At 43.9% G+C, this 14,928-nt stretch overlaps 1 protein-coding gene across 3 annotated transcripts in view; it reads right to left on the minus strand.

Moving 5' to 3' along the window:
• Positions 1 to 256: 256 nt before the first annotated feature.
• The window catches only part of LOC103721476 (O-fucosyltransferase 1-like), a 37,116-nt gene continuing 22,444 nt past the window's right edge, over positions 257 to 14,928 (minus strand). For all 3 annotated transcript variants that reach the window (XM_039130994.1, XM_039130995.1, XM_039130993.1), the window contains exon 9: positions 257 to 1,173. In XM_039130994.1, the coding sequence (XP_038986922.1) occupies positions 559 to 1,173 (615 nt within the window). In that variant the 3' untranslated portion in view covers positions 257 to 558. The remainder of the gene's footprint in view (positions 1,174 to 14,928) is intronic.

Raw genomic sequence — 14,928 nt, forward strand, 5'->3', positions numbered from 1 at the left:
TCTTGAATGATGCGGACCAAAATGGAAACCGAACACAGGATGGTACAAGTTATAACACTCGAGAACGTCTCAAGTGCAACAGCAATAGGGTTCGTTTTGTGGAGCCTGATCGTATTTGGATAATTAAATCGAGTTTGGCCTTGATCCTTTGCTGGTTAACCGAGTCTAAGTTTCATTAGACTCCACATTGGAGGATTATCCAGGATGGTGTAAGCATTTACATGTAACTTAAGTTTGAAGTTCCAAAGCACGATCCTCAACTTCAATGTGCCAAAACTGCATTACTTTCCAAAAATATTATGGGAGGCACACAAATAGCTCGGCTCAAATGGCGGGAGAAAAACTGGGGGCACAAGTCTAGCGTATGTTACACTGTTTCAATGCTAGCTTCCTAAAGGCTCTTCAATACCTCCAAAAGCCTTAATTCCGACATTCTGCTATGTTCAGATAAGACAGTCCCCAAGTGCAACCCGAGAATCCATTCACATGTGTGTTCGAGGCTGTAAACAAAAGAAAACTACCATTACAGATGCTATCAAACGGAATAAGCTGAAGCCTTTAATAGATCAAGCCTCTTCTTTCGTGCGTCCTGTTGGAGGTCTCCACGCGTTCTGAAACATCGCCTTGCAACTGGCCATCAAGGACTTCCAACACATTGTTAGGGGGGCATTCATCAGCGGGATTTTTGGGAGACACTTGGCAGAAGCACTCAGGCCATGAATTCGTATAGAAAGACTCTGGTGGGACCCGCTTGTGGGGGCCTCCAAATTTGGTTTTGGACATAACTCGCCTGATCCGCTCCTCTGAGCCAGCGCCGCGCCCTTCCTCTATATCCAAGAATATTGGAGCCAAGGCTTTCCGGTCAGGTTGGATTATGGTCCGGAAATTATAGTACAGACGGTGGCCCATGAGATTATTTGCAAAATTGCTTGGGCCGTCGTACGTCGGCATGAAAATGTCTGAGAGGAGGCAGACCATGTAATCCACAGCAGCGCCAGCCAGGCCTCGTGCATTGTCTTCGAGCTTTTCAGGTCCCACCGTGCTGTGGTTTTGAAGGTGAGGGAACATTGTCCTGAATGGCTTCATGAAGCGATCTCCACCAAAAAGTTCACCGGCGGCGAGGTAGATGCGTGTGGAGTTGTCGAACCCCATGGAGCGCAAGATGAGGCCCACCTGCACAGCGACAGGAACCAAGTTATTTCCGCAATCCCTTTGCCCCCCTTGAGTCCAGGAACAGCTTTATACGTTCAGCATGTCACTCGGCAAGGACCTTAAAGCTTCAGGTTGGAATCTATTTAATATAGGAGAAACTAATTCTCATGAAGAGGAGTTATACACAGGAGAAACACTTCATTGTCTTTTCAAGCAAAGCCATGTATCAGAATTTAATCAGCTATCTGGCGCAGATATTAATTAATTATTTTACAACATTCCCCCACAACTATGGTACAATACTACTTCGAGGCATTCATGTATAGATTTTGCTAACATGTAATGGCACAATATCAAAGAAATTGTGGCCGCCAAATCCGGACCAAGGTCGGAGCACAACTCGAATGACCCTGAGGTCGGCTGGAACCGAGTTGAGCAGGTTGGTTGAGGTGTCGGGTACTAGTCTCCTCCGCTAGTAACCTGCAATAAGTCCGCTAGCCAGAGAATTCCAACGGAGGACCCTCTGATACCTAAGTCATATAGAGAGGCAATAGTGTGGAAGAAAACAAAATGTAGCAGAGTGTGGTTCTTTGTGACTAATATCAAGTGTGTTCTTGCATGTGACTAATATCAAGGTGGGCGGTCCAGCTGCCAGGCGGATGACAAGTGCCCGACCGCGGAAGCGATGCCGCCATCTCTAGCTTGGGAGGAAGAACAGTGGTCCAGCTGCCGGGCGGAAGGAGAGAGGTGCCCGGCCGCTTGCCGCTAAAACCGTTAGCGCCACTCAAGGATCCTATTTCTAGCCCTTACTGCTCGCTTACATAATTTATGAAGTATTATTTATGCATTTGAATTATGCATAAGATTAGTTTTTTGAGATACTGTTAACGAGTTTTCATTCTACCTATGAGTACTATTTGCAAAAAGTACTACGTACGGGCTCTCGGATGCTATGGATGGCCTCCGCCAGTGGGAAAGAGTAACTGAGCATATGGACCCCGCCAGTGGGGGAGAATAACTGGCTAACGATCCTTGCTGTGGGAGTTAAGTACGGTCGTAGCTATAAATCTGAGAGTGTAGATTTATAAAACTTTGTTTATAAAGTATTATTTATACTTTCAAATAAGGATCAAGCATATGCTAGTAAATGTGCATGATTTACCAAAGATAGCATGGTTCATGAAATATGGTGTTACAAATGCATTAAAATGATATTTATAGCATGATCATGAAATTAATGGTTTGAGGTGCCATTAATCAGTTTTCAATCTACTTATAAAGTATGATTTATGAAAGTTATAATTTATGAACTCTCAGATGCTATGCATTGGCCCCCGCCAATGGGTATAATAACTTGGCATTTGCATAGGGCCCCTGCCAGTGGGTATAAAACTAGGCATATTGATCCTTACCGTGGGAGTTAAGAGCAACTATAGCTACACTACTATTTGAGAGTATAAATTTCAAATTATGAAATCATGGCACAATTTTATGATGCATAATCATATTTATGAAAATGCATGATTGTACATGCATTGATTTATAGCTCGGTTTGAGTATATTGTATATATGAAAAATTGTATTTGATGTACATGTTAGCTTCTCAAACCCTGCATAAACATGTTTAGCATTATATTTGATCCGGTAAGATTATGCATGATTACTTACTGAGCTGTCTAGCTCATACCCGTTTATTTACATTTTTCTTTCAGATCACCGCCAGTGATAGCGGCAAGAGACTTTTTGCATCAGGATTTCTTTTTGGGTAAAACATACATTTTGAGTACATAAACTTTTTTAGTAGCTCTGTACTTGGGGTTATCCAGAAAGTTGTACTAAGACTGTTATAAATGAAGGTTGACAATTTTGACTAACTTATTATCCTGATATGTGGCTTCATGCTATTATAGGCAATAGTCTGCAACAGCTCGGCCGTGTCACGGATCCATATATGAGTCGTGACATTTGGTAGTATCAGAGCTTTAAGGTTAACAAAACTATAACCTTAAAAATATGGGGAAAACAGGTAGTTAAGACTGTTATAATACATTAGATTGTCATAATATGTTTATCGAAGAAAATAATTTATTTTAGTCTTACCCTAAAATTTTTGACTGCTAGGTAATCATAAAGAAACATGGAAGACGGTAGAAGAGCACCCTCCCCAGATCCCAGCCACCAGTCTGTTTCCCAGGATACTCCACGCTCCGTGGCAGGCCACGCAGACCTGGCCGGAGTATATCAGATGATGGCACAGCTGCTCCAGCAACAGGAGCAGATACAGCTGGCTGCCCTACAACCGGCGGATTCTTACTAATGAAAGATTTCACAGACTGAATCCACCGATGTTTGATGGTGGACCGAATCCTATGGCCACCGAAATTTGGATTAGGGAGATGGAGAAGATGTACCGAGCTCTCCAGTTTCCTGAGGATGTAAAAGTGAGATTAGCTATTCCCATGCCGAGGAAAAATGCCGAGCACTGGAGGTCAACTATAGAGACTGCATACCAGGTCAATGGGATGACCTGGAGAGATTTCAAGAGATTGCTCTACACTCAATATATTTCAGACTCGGTCAAGCAGACCAAGCAAAATGAGTTTCTAGCACTAACCCAGTCTGAAAATATGATTGTTTTGGAGTATGCTGACAAATTCAACGAGCTGGGCCGATTCTGTCCCCAGTTCATGGATGATGAGAGGAGTAAGGCCAATCGATTTGAGCAAGGCATAAGGTACGGAATCAGGTCTCGGATATCCTCTCACCTGTTCACTAGTTATAGAGATGTGTTGGATCGAGCCTTAAAGGTTGAGGCTGACTTAAGAAGGTCGGACAAAGAAAAAAACGACCTAAGAAAACCTAGGTCAGCGGGAGGCCAGAGTAGTAGGCCAAAAAGCTACAAAAGGCCTATGATTCAGAAGAGGCAGACCAAGGCTTGCCCTTATTGTGGCAGATCTCATCACGGGCCCTATTTGAAGAGAGCCGGGGCATGTTTTAGCTACGGACAGGTGGGACACATAGCTCGTGACTGCCCAACCCAGAGGAGGAATGAGCCCCAGCCTCCTATGCCTGGGAACCAGAGGCCACGGAATGATCCTCGAGTCTTCGCACTGACCCGCCAGGACGCTAGTGCCAGCGATCGAGTGATGATAGGTACATTACCAGTCAACTCGGTTGATGCCTCTATTCTGTTTGATTCTGGTTCTACACATTTCTTTATTTCAGTCAGTTTTTCTAGACAATTATATTGCACATCTGAGAAACTATAAGAACCACTGCATGTCGCTACACCCCTTTAGAAAACAATAATTGTTGGCACTATATATAAGAATTGTATAATTCAGATAGGGGTAAAAGAGCTACTGGCAAACCTTATGCAACTTGACATGCAAGACTTTGACTTTATTTTGGAAATGGATTAGATGTCTCAGTACCACTCTCAAATTAACCGCTACAGTAAAAGAGTAGTATTTCGGATACATGAAGAACCAGAGTTCTTCCAAGGCGAAGCACCCCTACAATGTCAATCAGCATTACATTTTATTTCTGCCTTGAATGCCGTGAAGGCATTAAGGGGTGTAAGGCTTATTTAGCCTGCGTAACGAGTACCCAAGAAGAGATCAAACTGGAAGATATTCCAGTAGTCAGGAAATACTCAGATGTTTTTTCTGATAAATTACTGGGATTACCCCCTGATCGAGAGGTCGAATTCACCATCGATCTCGCACCAGGAGTGGGACCTATTTCCAAGGCTCCTTATCGGATGGCCCCTGCGGAGTTAAGGGAATTAAAGATCCAGCTACAAAAACTCCTGGACAGAAAGTTTATCCAGCCCAGTGTGTCTCTATGGGGAGCTCCTGTCTTATTTGTAAAGAAGAAAGATGGGAGTATGTGGTTGTGCATCGATTACCAGAAATTAAACAAGATAGCTGTAAAGAACAAGTACCCACTGCCCCGAATTGATGATCTATTTGATCAGCTGCAAGGTGCCCAAGTCTTCTCCAAGATAGATCTGCGGTCCGATTACCATTAGTTGAAAATAAAAGCTGATGATATGCCAAAGACTGTATTTCAAACCAGGTACGGGCATTATGAATTTCGGATTATGCCTTTTGGACTAACCAACGCTCCAGCTGCTTTCATGGACTTGATGAATAGAGTCTTCAAGCAGTATTTAGATCAGTTTGTGATAGTTTTCATTGATGATATACTGATTTACTCAAGGAGCACAGAGGAGCATATAGACCACTTAAGGGTAGTACTACAGACTCTCTGGGAGAAGAGGTTGTATTCCAAGCTAAGCAAGTATGAATTCTGACTGGATAGCGTGGCATTCCTCGGACATGTAATCACTAAAGATGGAGTATCAGTGGACCTCAAAAAGATAGAAGCAATTGTAGATTGGCCTCGTTCCACCAACGTCATAGAGATCAGAAGCTTCTTGGATCTGGCTGGTTATTACCGAAGATTTGTGAAAGGATTCTCCCGAATCTGATTCATTTGACTCAGAAACGGGCCAAGTTTATTTGGGACGATGATTGTGAAAAGAGCTTCCAAAAGCTGAAACAAAGGTTGGTATCTGCTCCAGTTCTGACCTTGCCATCTAATATTGGGGACTTCACTATTTATAGTGATGCTTCCAAGAATGGGTTAGATTGTGTACTAATGCAAAAAGGCCAATGTGGTAGCCAATGCTCTGAGCAGAAAGTTAGCAGTCAGAATGGGCTCCATCGCATTACTCACCACTCAATCACAGATTCAGAAGGACCTTGACCAAATGCAGATTGAGGTGGTTACACAAAGTGTTGGAAGTCTACTGGCCAATTTGAGGGTGCAACCAACATTGATTGAAAGAATAAAGGTTGCTCAGCAGTCAGACACAAACCTGGGTCAACTCAAAGATGAGGTGGAGAAAGGGTTGCGACCCGAATTCCAAATCCACCCCGACAGTACCCTAAGATTTGGCAATCGGCTATGTGTTCCAACTAATATTGATCTAAAAGAAGAGATCTTAGAGAAAGCTCACCGGTCTCGTTTCTTTGTTCACCCCGGAAACACCAAAATGTACAGAGATTTACAAGAGCATTTCTGATGGAATGGCATAAAGAGGGAGATAGCAGATTTTGTGGCTCGGTGTCTGACTTGCTAACAAGTGAAAGTAGAACATCAGAGGCCTGCCAGTTTGCTGGAGCCACTAAAGATTCCAGAATAGAAGTGGGAGCACATCACTATGGACTTCGTTACCGGGCTTCCAAGAACAGTGAGAAAAAATGATGTTGTGTGGGTGATTGTAGATCGCCTCACAAAGTTAGCTCATTTTCTACCCTACAGAGTTGGTATTCCACTAGACAGACTGGCTCAGAGATATATTGACGATATAGTACGTCTGCATGGAGTGCCGGTGAGCATTGTATCTGATCGCGACCCCTGCTTTTAGATTTTGGGGAAACTTTCAGAATACCATGGGCACTGATCTAAGGTTTAGTACAGCTTATCACCCTCAGACTGATGGTCAGTCTGAGAGGACGATCCAGACTTTGAAGGATATGCTGAGGGCCTGCACTGTTGACCTAAGAGGCTGCTGGGATGATCACATATCCTTGGTGGAGTTTGCTTACAACAACAGTTACCATTCCAACATTCAGATAGCTCCATACGAAGCTCTGTATGAGAGAAAATGCCGGTCTCCTTTGCATTAGGACAATGTCGGGGAACGAAAGTTACTGAGTCCTGAGTTGGTTTAGAGTGCCAGAGATAAGGTGTTATTGATCAGGCAAAAACTTAAGGCAGCTCAGGATAGATAGAAAAGTTGGGCTGACAGAAGAAGAGAATTGGGTTTTGCAGAAGGTGCTATGTATTCCTAAAGATTTCTCCTTCAAAGGGTGTCATGAGATTTGGAAGACATGACAAATTGAGTCCTCACTACATTGGCCCATTTGAATTCTGAACAAAGTAGGCGAGGTTGCTTACAGATTGGCCCTACCTCCAGAATTGTCTGGTGTACTCAATGTCTTCCATGTTTCTCTCCTACGAAAATACATTCTCGATCCTCGTCATGTGGTGTGATACGAGCCTCTACAGATAAATGAAAATCTAACTTATGAAGAAATCCCTCTATGCATCGTTGATCGAAAGGCAGATTCTTCGAAGGCGCACCATTTGATACGTGAAAGTTCAGTGGAGCAATCACTCAGAGAGGTGTTAGATGTATGCCCTAGAAGCCAATCTGGCGGACACATTATTAATTTTGGGACATAAATTTGTACTTGACTTTATTATTATTGAATAATAAATGGGCATCTTTTCATTCATATTGTTTATGTGTCTATGAATCGTCCAAAAAATTAATAAGATGATGATACATATTCTCAAGAGTTGAGAATTTGAGTCATGTATCATTGGTGATTAATTTCTAAATGCTCCTGATCAATGGATCATCACGAGGACGGTGATCGATCCGATCAGTGCACAGATCGCTTTCCTTATGGATAGACGAGACTCGAGTCCACAGTGTAGAGATACTGAAGTGATAGTGCAGGTGCTTGTTAGAGAACAAGGGTACTGAGCGTGACCAAGACAAGAAGTCACTTGGATGTCTATCCACTCGTTAGTGACTTACTTGATGTTGCAGTAGTGTGACTGGTCCTTTGACCTGCGGTGCTTCAGCTACTCACAGTGAGGTTATTGTAGTTTGACTACACATATACATGGTCTCTAGTCATATGGGTCCTTGTTGTGTAGATTGGCTGCAGTAGGTTCACTGTAGGAGTAGGGTATGCACTTATATGGAATCTATCGACCTTGATAGAAGAGGAGTGATCCTATGTGATTTATTAGACTGAGTTCTAAGACCTTGGCCAGGACAGTAATATACAATGGAGAAAGAGTTCTTCCACTCTTGAACTCAAGTCGAATAAATCTAAATATATGACAGACGACGGGGTTTGACGAGTTATCCATGACCTCCGGTCTGTAGGAATTCACGATAGAAGGACTGTATCATACGATAACTGCACCTATAGGTTCATCATTCTATTCTGCTGGGTAGCCACTACATACTGCTAGGTGTCACTGGTGGATGGTGAGACGCACAGGGATCATCTTGATGGTCGATAATCCCTAGTGAGTTGAGTTGAAATTGTTTCAACCCATTGAAAGAAGATTTCAAGATCGCAATATATCTCGCTACCAATCAGAATAGAACCTATGGGGTCACACACATTAGAGGTATTAACCGATCCGATGGTTGAATTGTGATTAAGAATCACATATGATCAATTAGATTGATAAATGGATAACCCGCTAAGAGTTAGTGGTTAGAAGAAAGAATAATTGCAATCGGATTGCAATTTAATTTAATTAATTGGATTTAATTAATTGAACTTGATCATGAGTCCTACTTGGAGTAGGATTCTTAGAGTTCTAATTGGATTAGGATTTCAAATTAAATTAGAGTCCTACTTGGAGTAGGATTTCTAAAGTCCTAATTGTCTTAGGGCTGAAATTTAAACAAGTTCTGATTAGATTAGGATTTTCTTAAGTCCTAATTAATTAATCTAATTAATCAAATAACTTCTAATTGAATTAGGATTGAAGAGTTCAATTGAGTCATGGTTCAATTAAATTCTAATTGGATTTGGATTTGGAGGAATTAAATTGGGTGCACTTAATCCTATTTTGAATAGGATTGGACCTAGAACTAGTCCTAACCCAATCCCCACTTAATTTGATTAAGTGGGGCCAACCATATGGGAGAAGAGGTAGGCCCCTCCCTTGGCTGGTGGCGTGAAAGAAAAAGGAGGGGCCATGCGCCTCCTATTTTGAATTCACAAAGGGATAAAGATGAGCTCCTAAAATTTAGGAGCTCATCTCTATCCACACACCATAAAAGAGGGGTTCAAAGGGGCTCCGAATTTTTTAATGATTTTTCTTGGGATTTTTGGCAGCAAGAAACCTCCTTCCATTCCTCCTTTCAACCACAAGGAAGCAAGGAAAAAGAAGCTCTTGGCGTGGCATTCAAGAGTTGATTGATAGGGAGGATATCAGCCATCAATAGCCTTCTCTGCAAGGGAGCTAGCACTCCGGGGAGATCCAAAAGCTTCGATCGACTCACTACTTCGTGTGGATACCTATAGAGGCCGGACGCGTGTGTGGCTTCCACTGAACCCTCATCAAATACCACGTGAATCAGATTTGCGGAGACCATCTACCCGCACAAGATGAAGATCTGATCTTCTTAATCATGATTTTAAAATGATTTAATAAAAATTTAATCCTAATCTATCTATAAATGGTTTTAAAATACGTTCATGCGATGAACGGGATATGCACATGTCTTTCCGCTGCTATCTGAAAATTTTTGAATTTTCAGCGGCATGTGACAGATCCTAACAAGAGGAAGGCAACTTAAGAGCTCAAGGAAGAAATGTGCAGGAAGCATCCGCAATTATTTGAGAACTAAGGTATGTAAATGTTGAGGACGAAATTTTTTTTAAGGAGGGAAGAATGTGACAACTGGGCCTGGGCCGCCAGATGGGCCGACCTAGACCCATGTCGGCAGCCCATCTGGAGGCCACCACCTCCTATTTCGGAGAAGGTGGGCGGTCCAGCTGCCAAGCGGATGAGACGACAGGTGCCTGACCACGGAAGCGGTGCCGCCACCTCCAACTTGGGAGGAAGAACAGTGGTCCAGCTATCGGGCGGAAGGAAAGACAAGTGCCCAGTCACTTGCCGCTAAAGCTGTTACCACCGCTCAAGGACCCTATTTCTAGCCCTTACTATTCTCCTCCTTCCTCAGGGAGTCCTTGAACCAGAGAAGCCGGAGCAAGGAACGCCGTAGCCACTTCTCGGAGCACGGTAAGCCCTGATCATGTTATTTTTTCCTGGTTGTCCTTTCTAGTTTCCGAAATAAAATAGAGGAGAGACTCCATGACTATCGGCCGCAGCCGCTGCTGGCTCTCGGCGGGGGCTGCAGTCGAGCCGGAGTCCCATCCCCTTCCATCTCTTCAATGGGGTAGAGGGCCTCGGTGAAGAGAAGGAAGACGGAAAGAAAAGAAGGGAAGAAAGGGAGAAGGAAGAAGAGGAGAGGAAAGAAGGTTCGGGAAAAAACAGGGAAGAAAAGAAAAAAAAAGAAAGAAAAGAAAAGAAAAAGAGAATGGGTTAATGGGTTGGGTTTGGGTTAACGGGTTGAGTCTGAACCCGAACCTATCCAATCCAATTTAAAGAAATTAAAATGAATTTGGGTTAGCTCGAGTTGGGTCTAATCTAAATCCATCTGGGTTTAATTAGATTAGAATTTAAGTTGATTAAACCAAATAAAGTTTAATTGGGTTGAGTCCAAATTTAATTAGGTCTGAACCCAATTAAATTGGACCATGCACTGATTGGACTCGAGCTGGCTTTGGGTCAAGCCCAAAGTATTGGATCAAATAGAATTCAGTAGACTCAGGCCGGCCCTAATCCAAGCCCAAATCAACTATTTAAAGACCAAATTAGCCGCAGGCCGACCTTGATTCAAGCCCAAACAATTTAAATTGACCTTGGACCAAAGTTAGGCCCAATTAGACCTTAGACTGAGCCCAATGACCCAATGAGATGACCAATTTGACCCAGAAAGGACTAGACCTAATCCTGAACCAGGCCCAATCCTATAATTAAAGACCAAATTGGTCTATGTGGGCTCGATTTGATTTTAAACCAAGCTCAAGCATTTCAATGGTGGGTTAAATTGAGCTGGAACTAGCCTAAAATTGAGATCGGAAGCCTTGTGACTCAAATTACATGAAATTAGGCTAAGGGCTTGCAAAATAAATAAATAAGTATACTTACTAAATAAATGTCCACTTTGACATAATTAGGTAATCAAAGAACTGATTAACAAAGAAAAGGAGAAAGCATTAACCCAATTGAAAAGGTAAGTAACATGCCTTAATCTTATTATTTTATGGATCATGTATACACTCGCTTACATAATTTATGAAGTATCATTTACGCATTTGAATTATGCATAAGATTAGTTGTTTGAGATACTGTTAATGAGTTTTCACTCTACCTATGAGTACTATTTGCGAAAAGTACTACGTATGGGCTCTCGGATGCTATGGATCGCCCCCGCCAGTGGGAAAAAATAACTAAGCATATGGACCTCGCCAGTGGGGGAGAATAACTGGCTAACGATCCTTGCCGTTGGAGTTAAGTACGGCCGTAGCTATAAATATGAAAGTGTAGATTTATAAAACTTTGTTTATAAAGTATTATTTATACTTTCAAATAAGGATCAAGTATATGCTAGTAAATGCGCATGATTTACCAAAGATAGCATGGTTCATGAAATATGGTGTTACAAATGCACTAAAATGATATTTATAAAATGATCATGAAATTAATGGTTTGAGGTGCCATTAATCAGATTTCAATCTACTTATAAAGTATAATTTATGAAAGTTATAATTTATGAACTCTCAAATGCTATGCATGGGCCCCTGCCAGTGGGTATTATAACTTGGCATGCGCATAGAGCCCCTGCCAGTGGGTATAAAACTGATATGGGCCCCCGCCAGTGGGTATAAAACTAGGCATACTAATCCTTGCCGTGGGAGTTAAGAGTGGCCATAGCTACACTGCTATCTAAGAGTATGGATTTCAAATCATGAAATAATGGCACAATTTTATGATGCATAATCATATTTATGAAATTGCATGATTGTACATGCATTGATTTACAGCTCGGTTTGAGTATATTGTATATATGAAAAATTATATTTGATGTACATGTTAGCTTCTCAAACCCTGCATAAACATGTTTAGTATTATGTTTGATCCGATAAGATTATGCATGATTACTTACTGAGTCATGTAGCTCATACCCGTTTATTTACATTTTTCTTTCAGATCACCACCAGTGATAGCGGCAAGAGACACTTTTTGCATCAGATTTCTTTTTGGATAAAACATACATTTTGAGGCTCTTTACTTTGGGTTATCCAGAAAGTTGTACGAGACTGTTATAAATGAAGGTTGACTATTTTGACTACCTTATTATCCTGATATGTGGCTTCGTGCTATTATGGACGATAGTCTGCAACAGCACGGCCGTGTCACGGATCCGGGTCCGGATCATGACAGTCGGTTCTTGTCGGCGTGTGTCGATTGGTTAATCATTTGGAGGCGAAGTATTTACCTCGGACGATCGGCTCCTCGGATGGGGACGAAGTCGTTTGAGGTCAGCTTATTATGAGATCGCAGTAAAGCCGGTCTTGTCCAAGGTTGAGTGTCCAATATTTTTTCCATCACTTGCCCCCCACTTCTAAAGCCAAACTGCTTTCTGGTTCAGGCAATGAAAGTCGAACCACCCACTCAGCCAAGGATAGAGCCGTCGTCGATTGGCCTCCACAAAGCATCGTTGGATACGCGCTGTCCCAGGGCGCCATTAATGTAGGGTTGTCCTGAGGCATCATAAATGTGAGGCCATTCCAAGGCGCCATTACTACAACAATCCTAGCAAATCGTCTGCACCATATCTCAATGTGACACGTGGCTTGATCTGCTCAGGTAGCCAAATCAATGCTCTGATTAGGGTCGTTCGAGCCCCTATATAAGGGCAACCCCTTCCTTCAGTTGGCACTTCTTGCTCCTGGTGCTCCTTCGCCTGCGTACTTGAGTGTCCAGGCTTTCGGGTGGTGTTCTGGCGAAATCTCTCATTCCCGGCTCTAGCATCCTCTGCATACTTTTGGTTTCCAATGGATACTTGCTCTTTGGTTGCTCAGCCCTATTTTTTGTCTTCTTCCTCACTCCTCCGTCTTCTCCATCTTTTTTATCACCATGAGTGGATCCGAGGCTAATGCCTTGAAGGGGAGTCAGTAGTTCGCCCGCTCTTCTCAGGCTTGGGAGCCGTCACCTTCGGGTGAGGCTGAGTCTGAGGTCCGTTTGGGCCCGGATTATGAGGTATCCGTCCTTACCCAGGAAGAAATGGCTTCATCCGAGCCCAGCAATTCGTTCCCCCCGAGTTCACCTTTGAGTTCGCTAGTCCCGACATCCGGATGACCAGTCCTTCCTCTTCTCGGCTCAGCCTATACGAGGAAAATCTGAGGGTCGAGCTGAGACTGCCTCTCCACCCTTTTTTTGTCTAGCTGATGATGACCCATAGTCTCATCCCGACCCAATTGGTGCCAAACTCCTAGCGGATCCTCGTCGACTTTCTTTCCCTTTGTCTCCTCTAGAACATCCGAACCTCGATTTTTCTCTTTCGGAAGTGCTTCACTCTGAAGAGGCACCTTTGGAACAGCAACTGGTGGTACTTCTCTCCCAAAAAAAATCCGCCAATGATCCGAGGCGCTCTCTCCTCCATCCACAAATGGAAAGGAAGATTTTTCTTTATTTCTTCCAAGTAGCCATAGCGGTTCGAAACCGTATGGAGGACACCTCGAAGGGATTTAAATCGGCTATCTAGTGACGATCAACGGGCCTTGGACAAGCTCCTAAAACTTCGATCTAAGATTCTTGCTCTGCAGGAGACGTTGATCTACATCGGTTGGAGCCCGGCCAACCCCCAGAGTAAGCTCCTCCTAAATTGTCTCTATCTTTTCACCTCAATGTTATGGACTAATTTTATCTTTAGATTTGCAGCTCTCGCCGCCATGAAGACCAATCTCGTGTTGATTCACGAGAGAAAGATGAAGAAGAGGTTGGCCGCAGCTGCCGAGGATGAAGCCCCTCAAAGAAAAAAGTCGAGGGGGGAGTCCTCGGCCTGCACTGCCAAGGCCACCATCAAGGTTAGCGTTGAGGCCTTGGTTCCTAGAGTTTTCCCCGAGGTGCTTGTACCTCAAGAGGAGATTGTAGAGCTCAACCTCGAGGTTGAAGTTGTCTAGCCGACTAGGTCAGCCCCTCCTGAGGGTGTCGTCTTCGCCTGACCCCGCTTAGCGGTCGTACCCCTACGCCCACCATCTCCCGAGGTCCGCACTTTGGCTCGATTAGATTCGAGCCTATCCACTCCAGCTGAGGAGGGCCCCTCAGCTCCAGCCCTCTCCTCTGAGACCTACTTTCCGAAATGGCTGATCAAAGAGTCTAATTCGGCTCTGGAGTCCCCCGAGGTGGCGAGGCAGCTGTTCGAGCCATACAACTCCAGGCCGATAGGTAGCTTGTGCGCTCACTCGACCCCATCGAGTTCTTCAATAAATCTTCATTAAGTCACTTTCCTCGGCAACTAACTCTCCTTTTCAGCACGCCCTCAAGGTCGGCTGCATGCATGATAAGATCAAGATACTCTTGAGGAGCATCTCGAAGTTCAGGGCAAGGGCGGAGACCACCAAAGAGCACACCCGTATGGCCAAGGCAAGGGCGGAGGTTGCCAAGGAGCAGGCTCAGCGAGCCGAGCTAAGGGCGAAGACAACAAAAGACTAGGTCAAGTTAGCAAAAGCCCAGGCCTCGGCTGCATGGATCCAGACCATGATAAAGGAGGGGCAACTGTTTACGGTTAGGGAGGCCTACAAGGCTGCCGAGCAGAAGGCCGCATAGCTTTCTGCAAAACTAGTCAAAGCCGAGTGAAAGCCTACCGAGGCCGAGGAACGGGCCGTCGAGGCCAGAAGGTAGGTCATTCGCATCGAAGCGAAAATCAAGAGGCAGTGAAGGAGTACCGCGCCTCGCAAGAGTTCCGACAGGAGGCCTTGGACAACAGGACTGACGCTTTCGGAAAGGGTTTCGAGAAGTGCCAAACTTAAGCTCAGTAGCTCTTCTCGGGGATGGACTTCTCCGGCCTCGACAACAATAACGGTGGCGGCG

Source organism: Phoenix dactylifera, chromosome 10, assembly GCF_009389715.1.
Source record: "Phoenix dactylifera cultivar Barhee BC4 chromosome 10, palm_55x_up_171113_PBpolish2nd_filt_p, whole genome shotgun sequence".
NCBI classification, from domain to species: domain Eukaryota; kingdom Viridiplantae; phylum Streptophyta; class Magnoliopsida; order Arecales; family Arecaceae; genus Phoenix; species Phoenix dactylifera.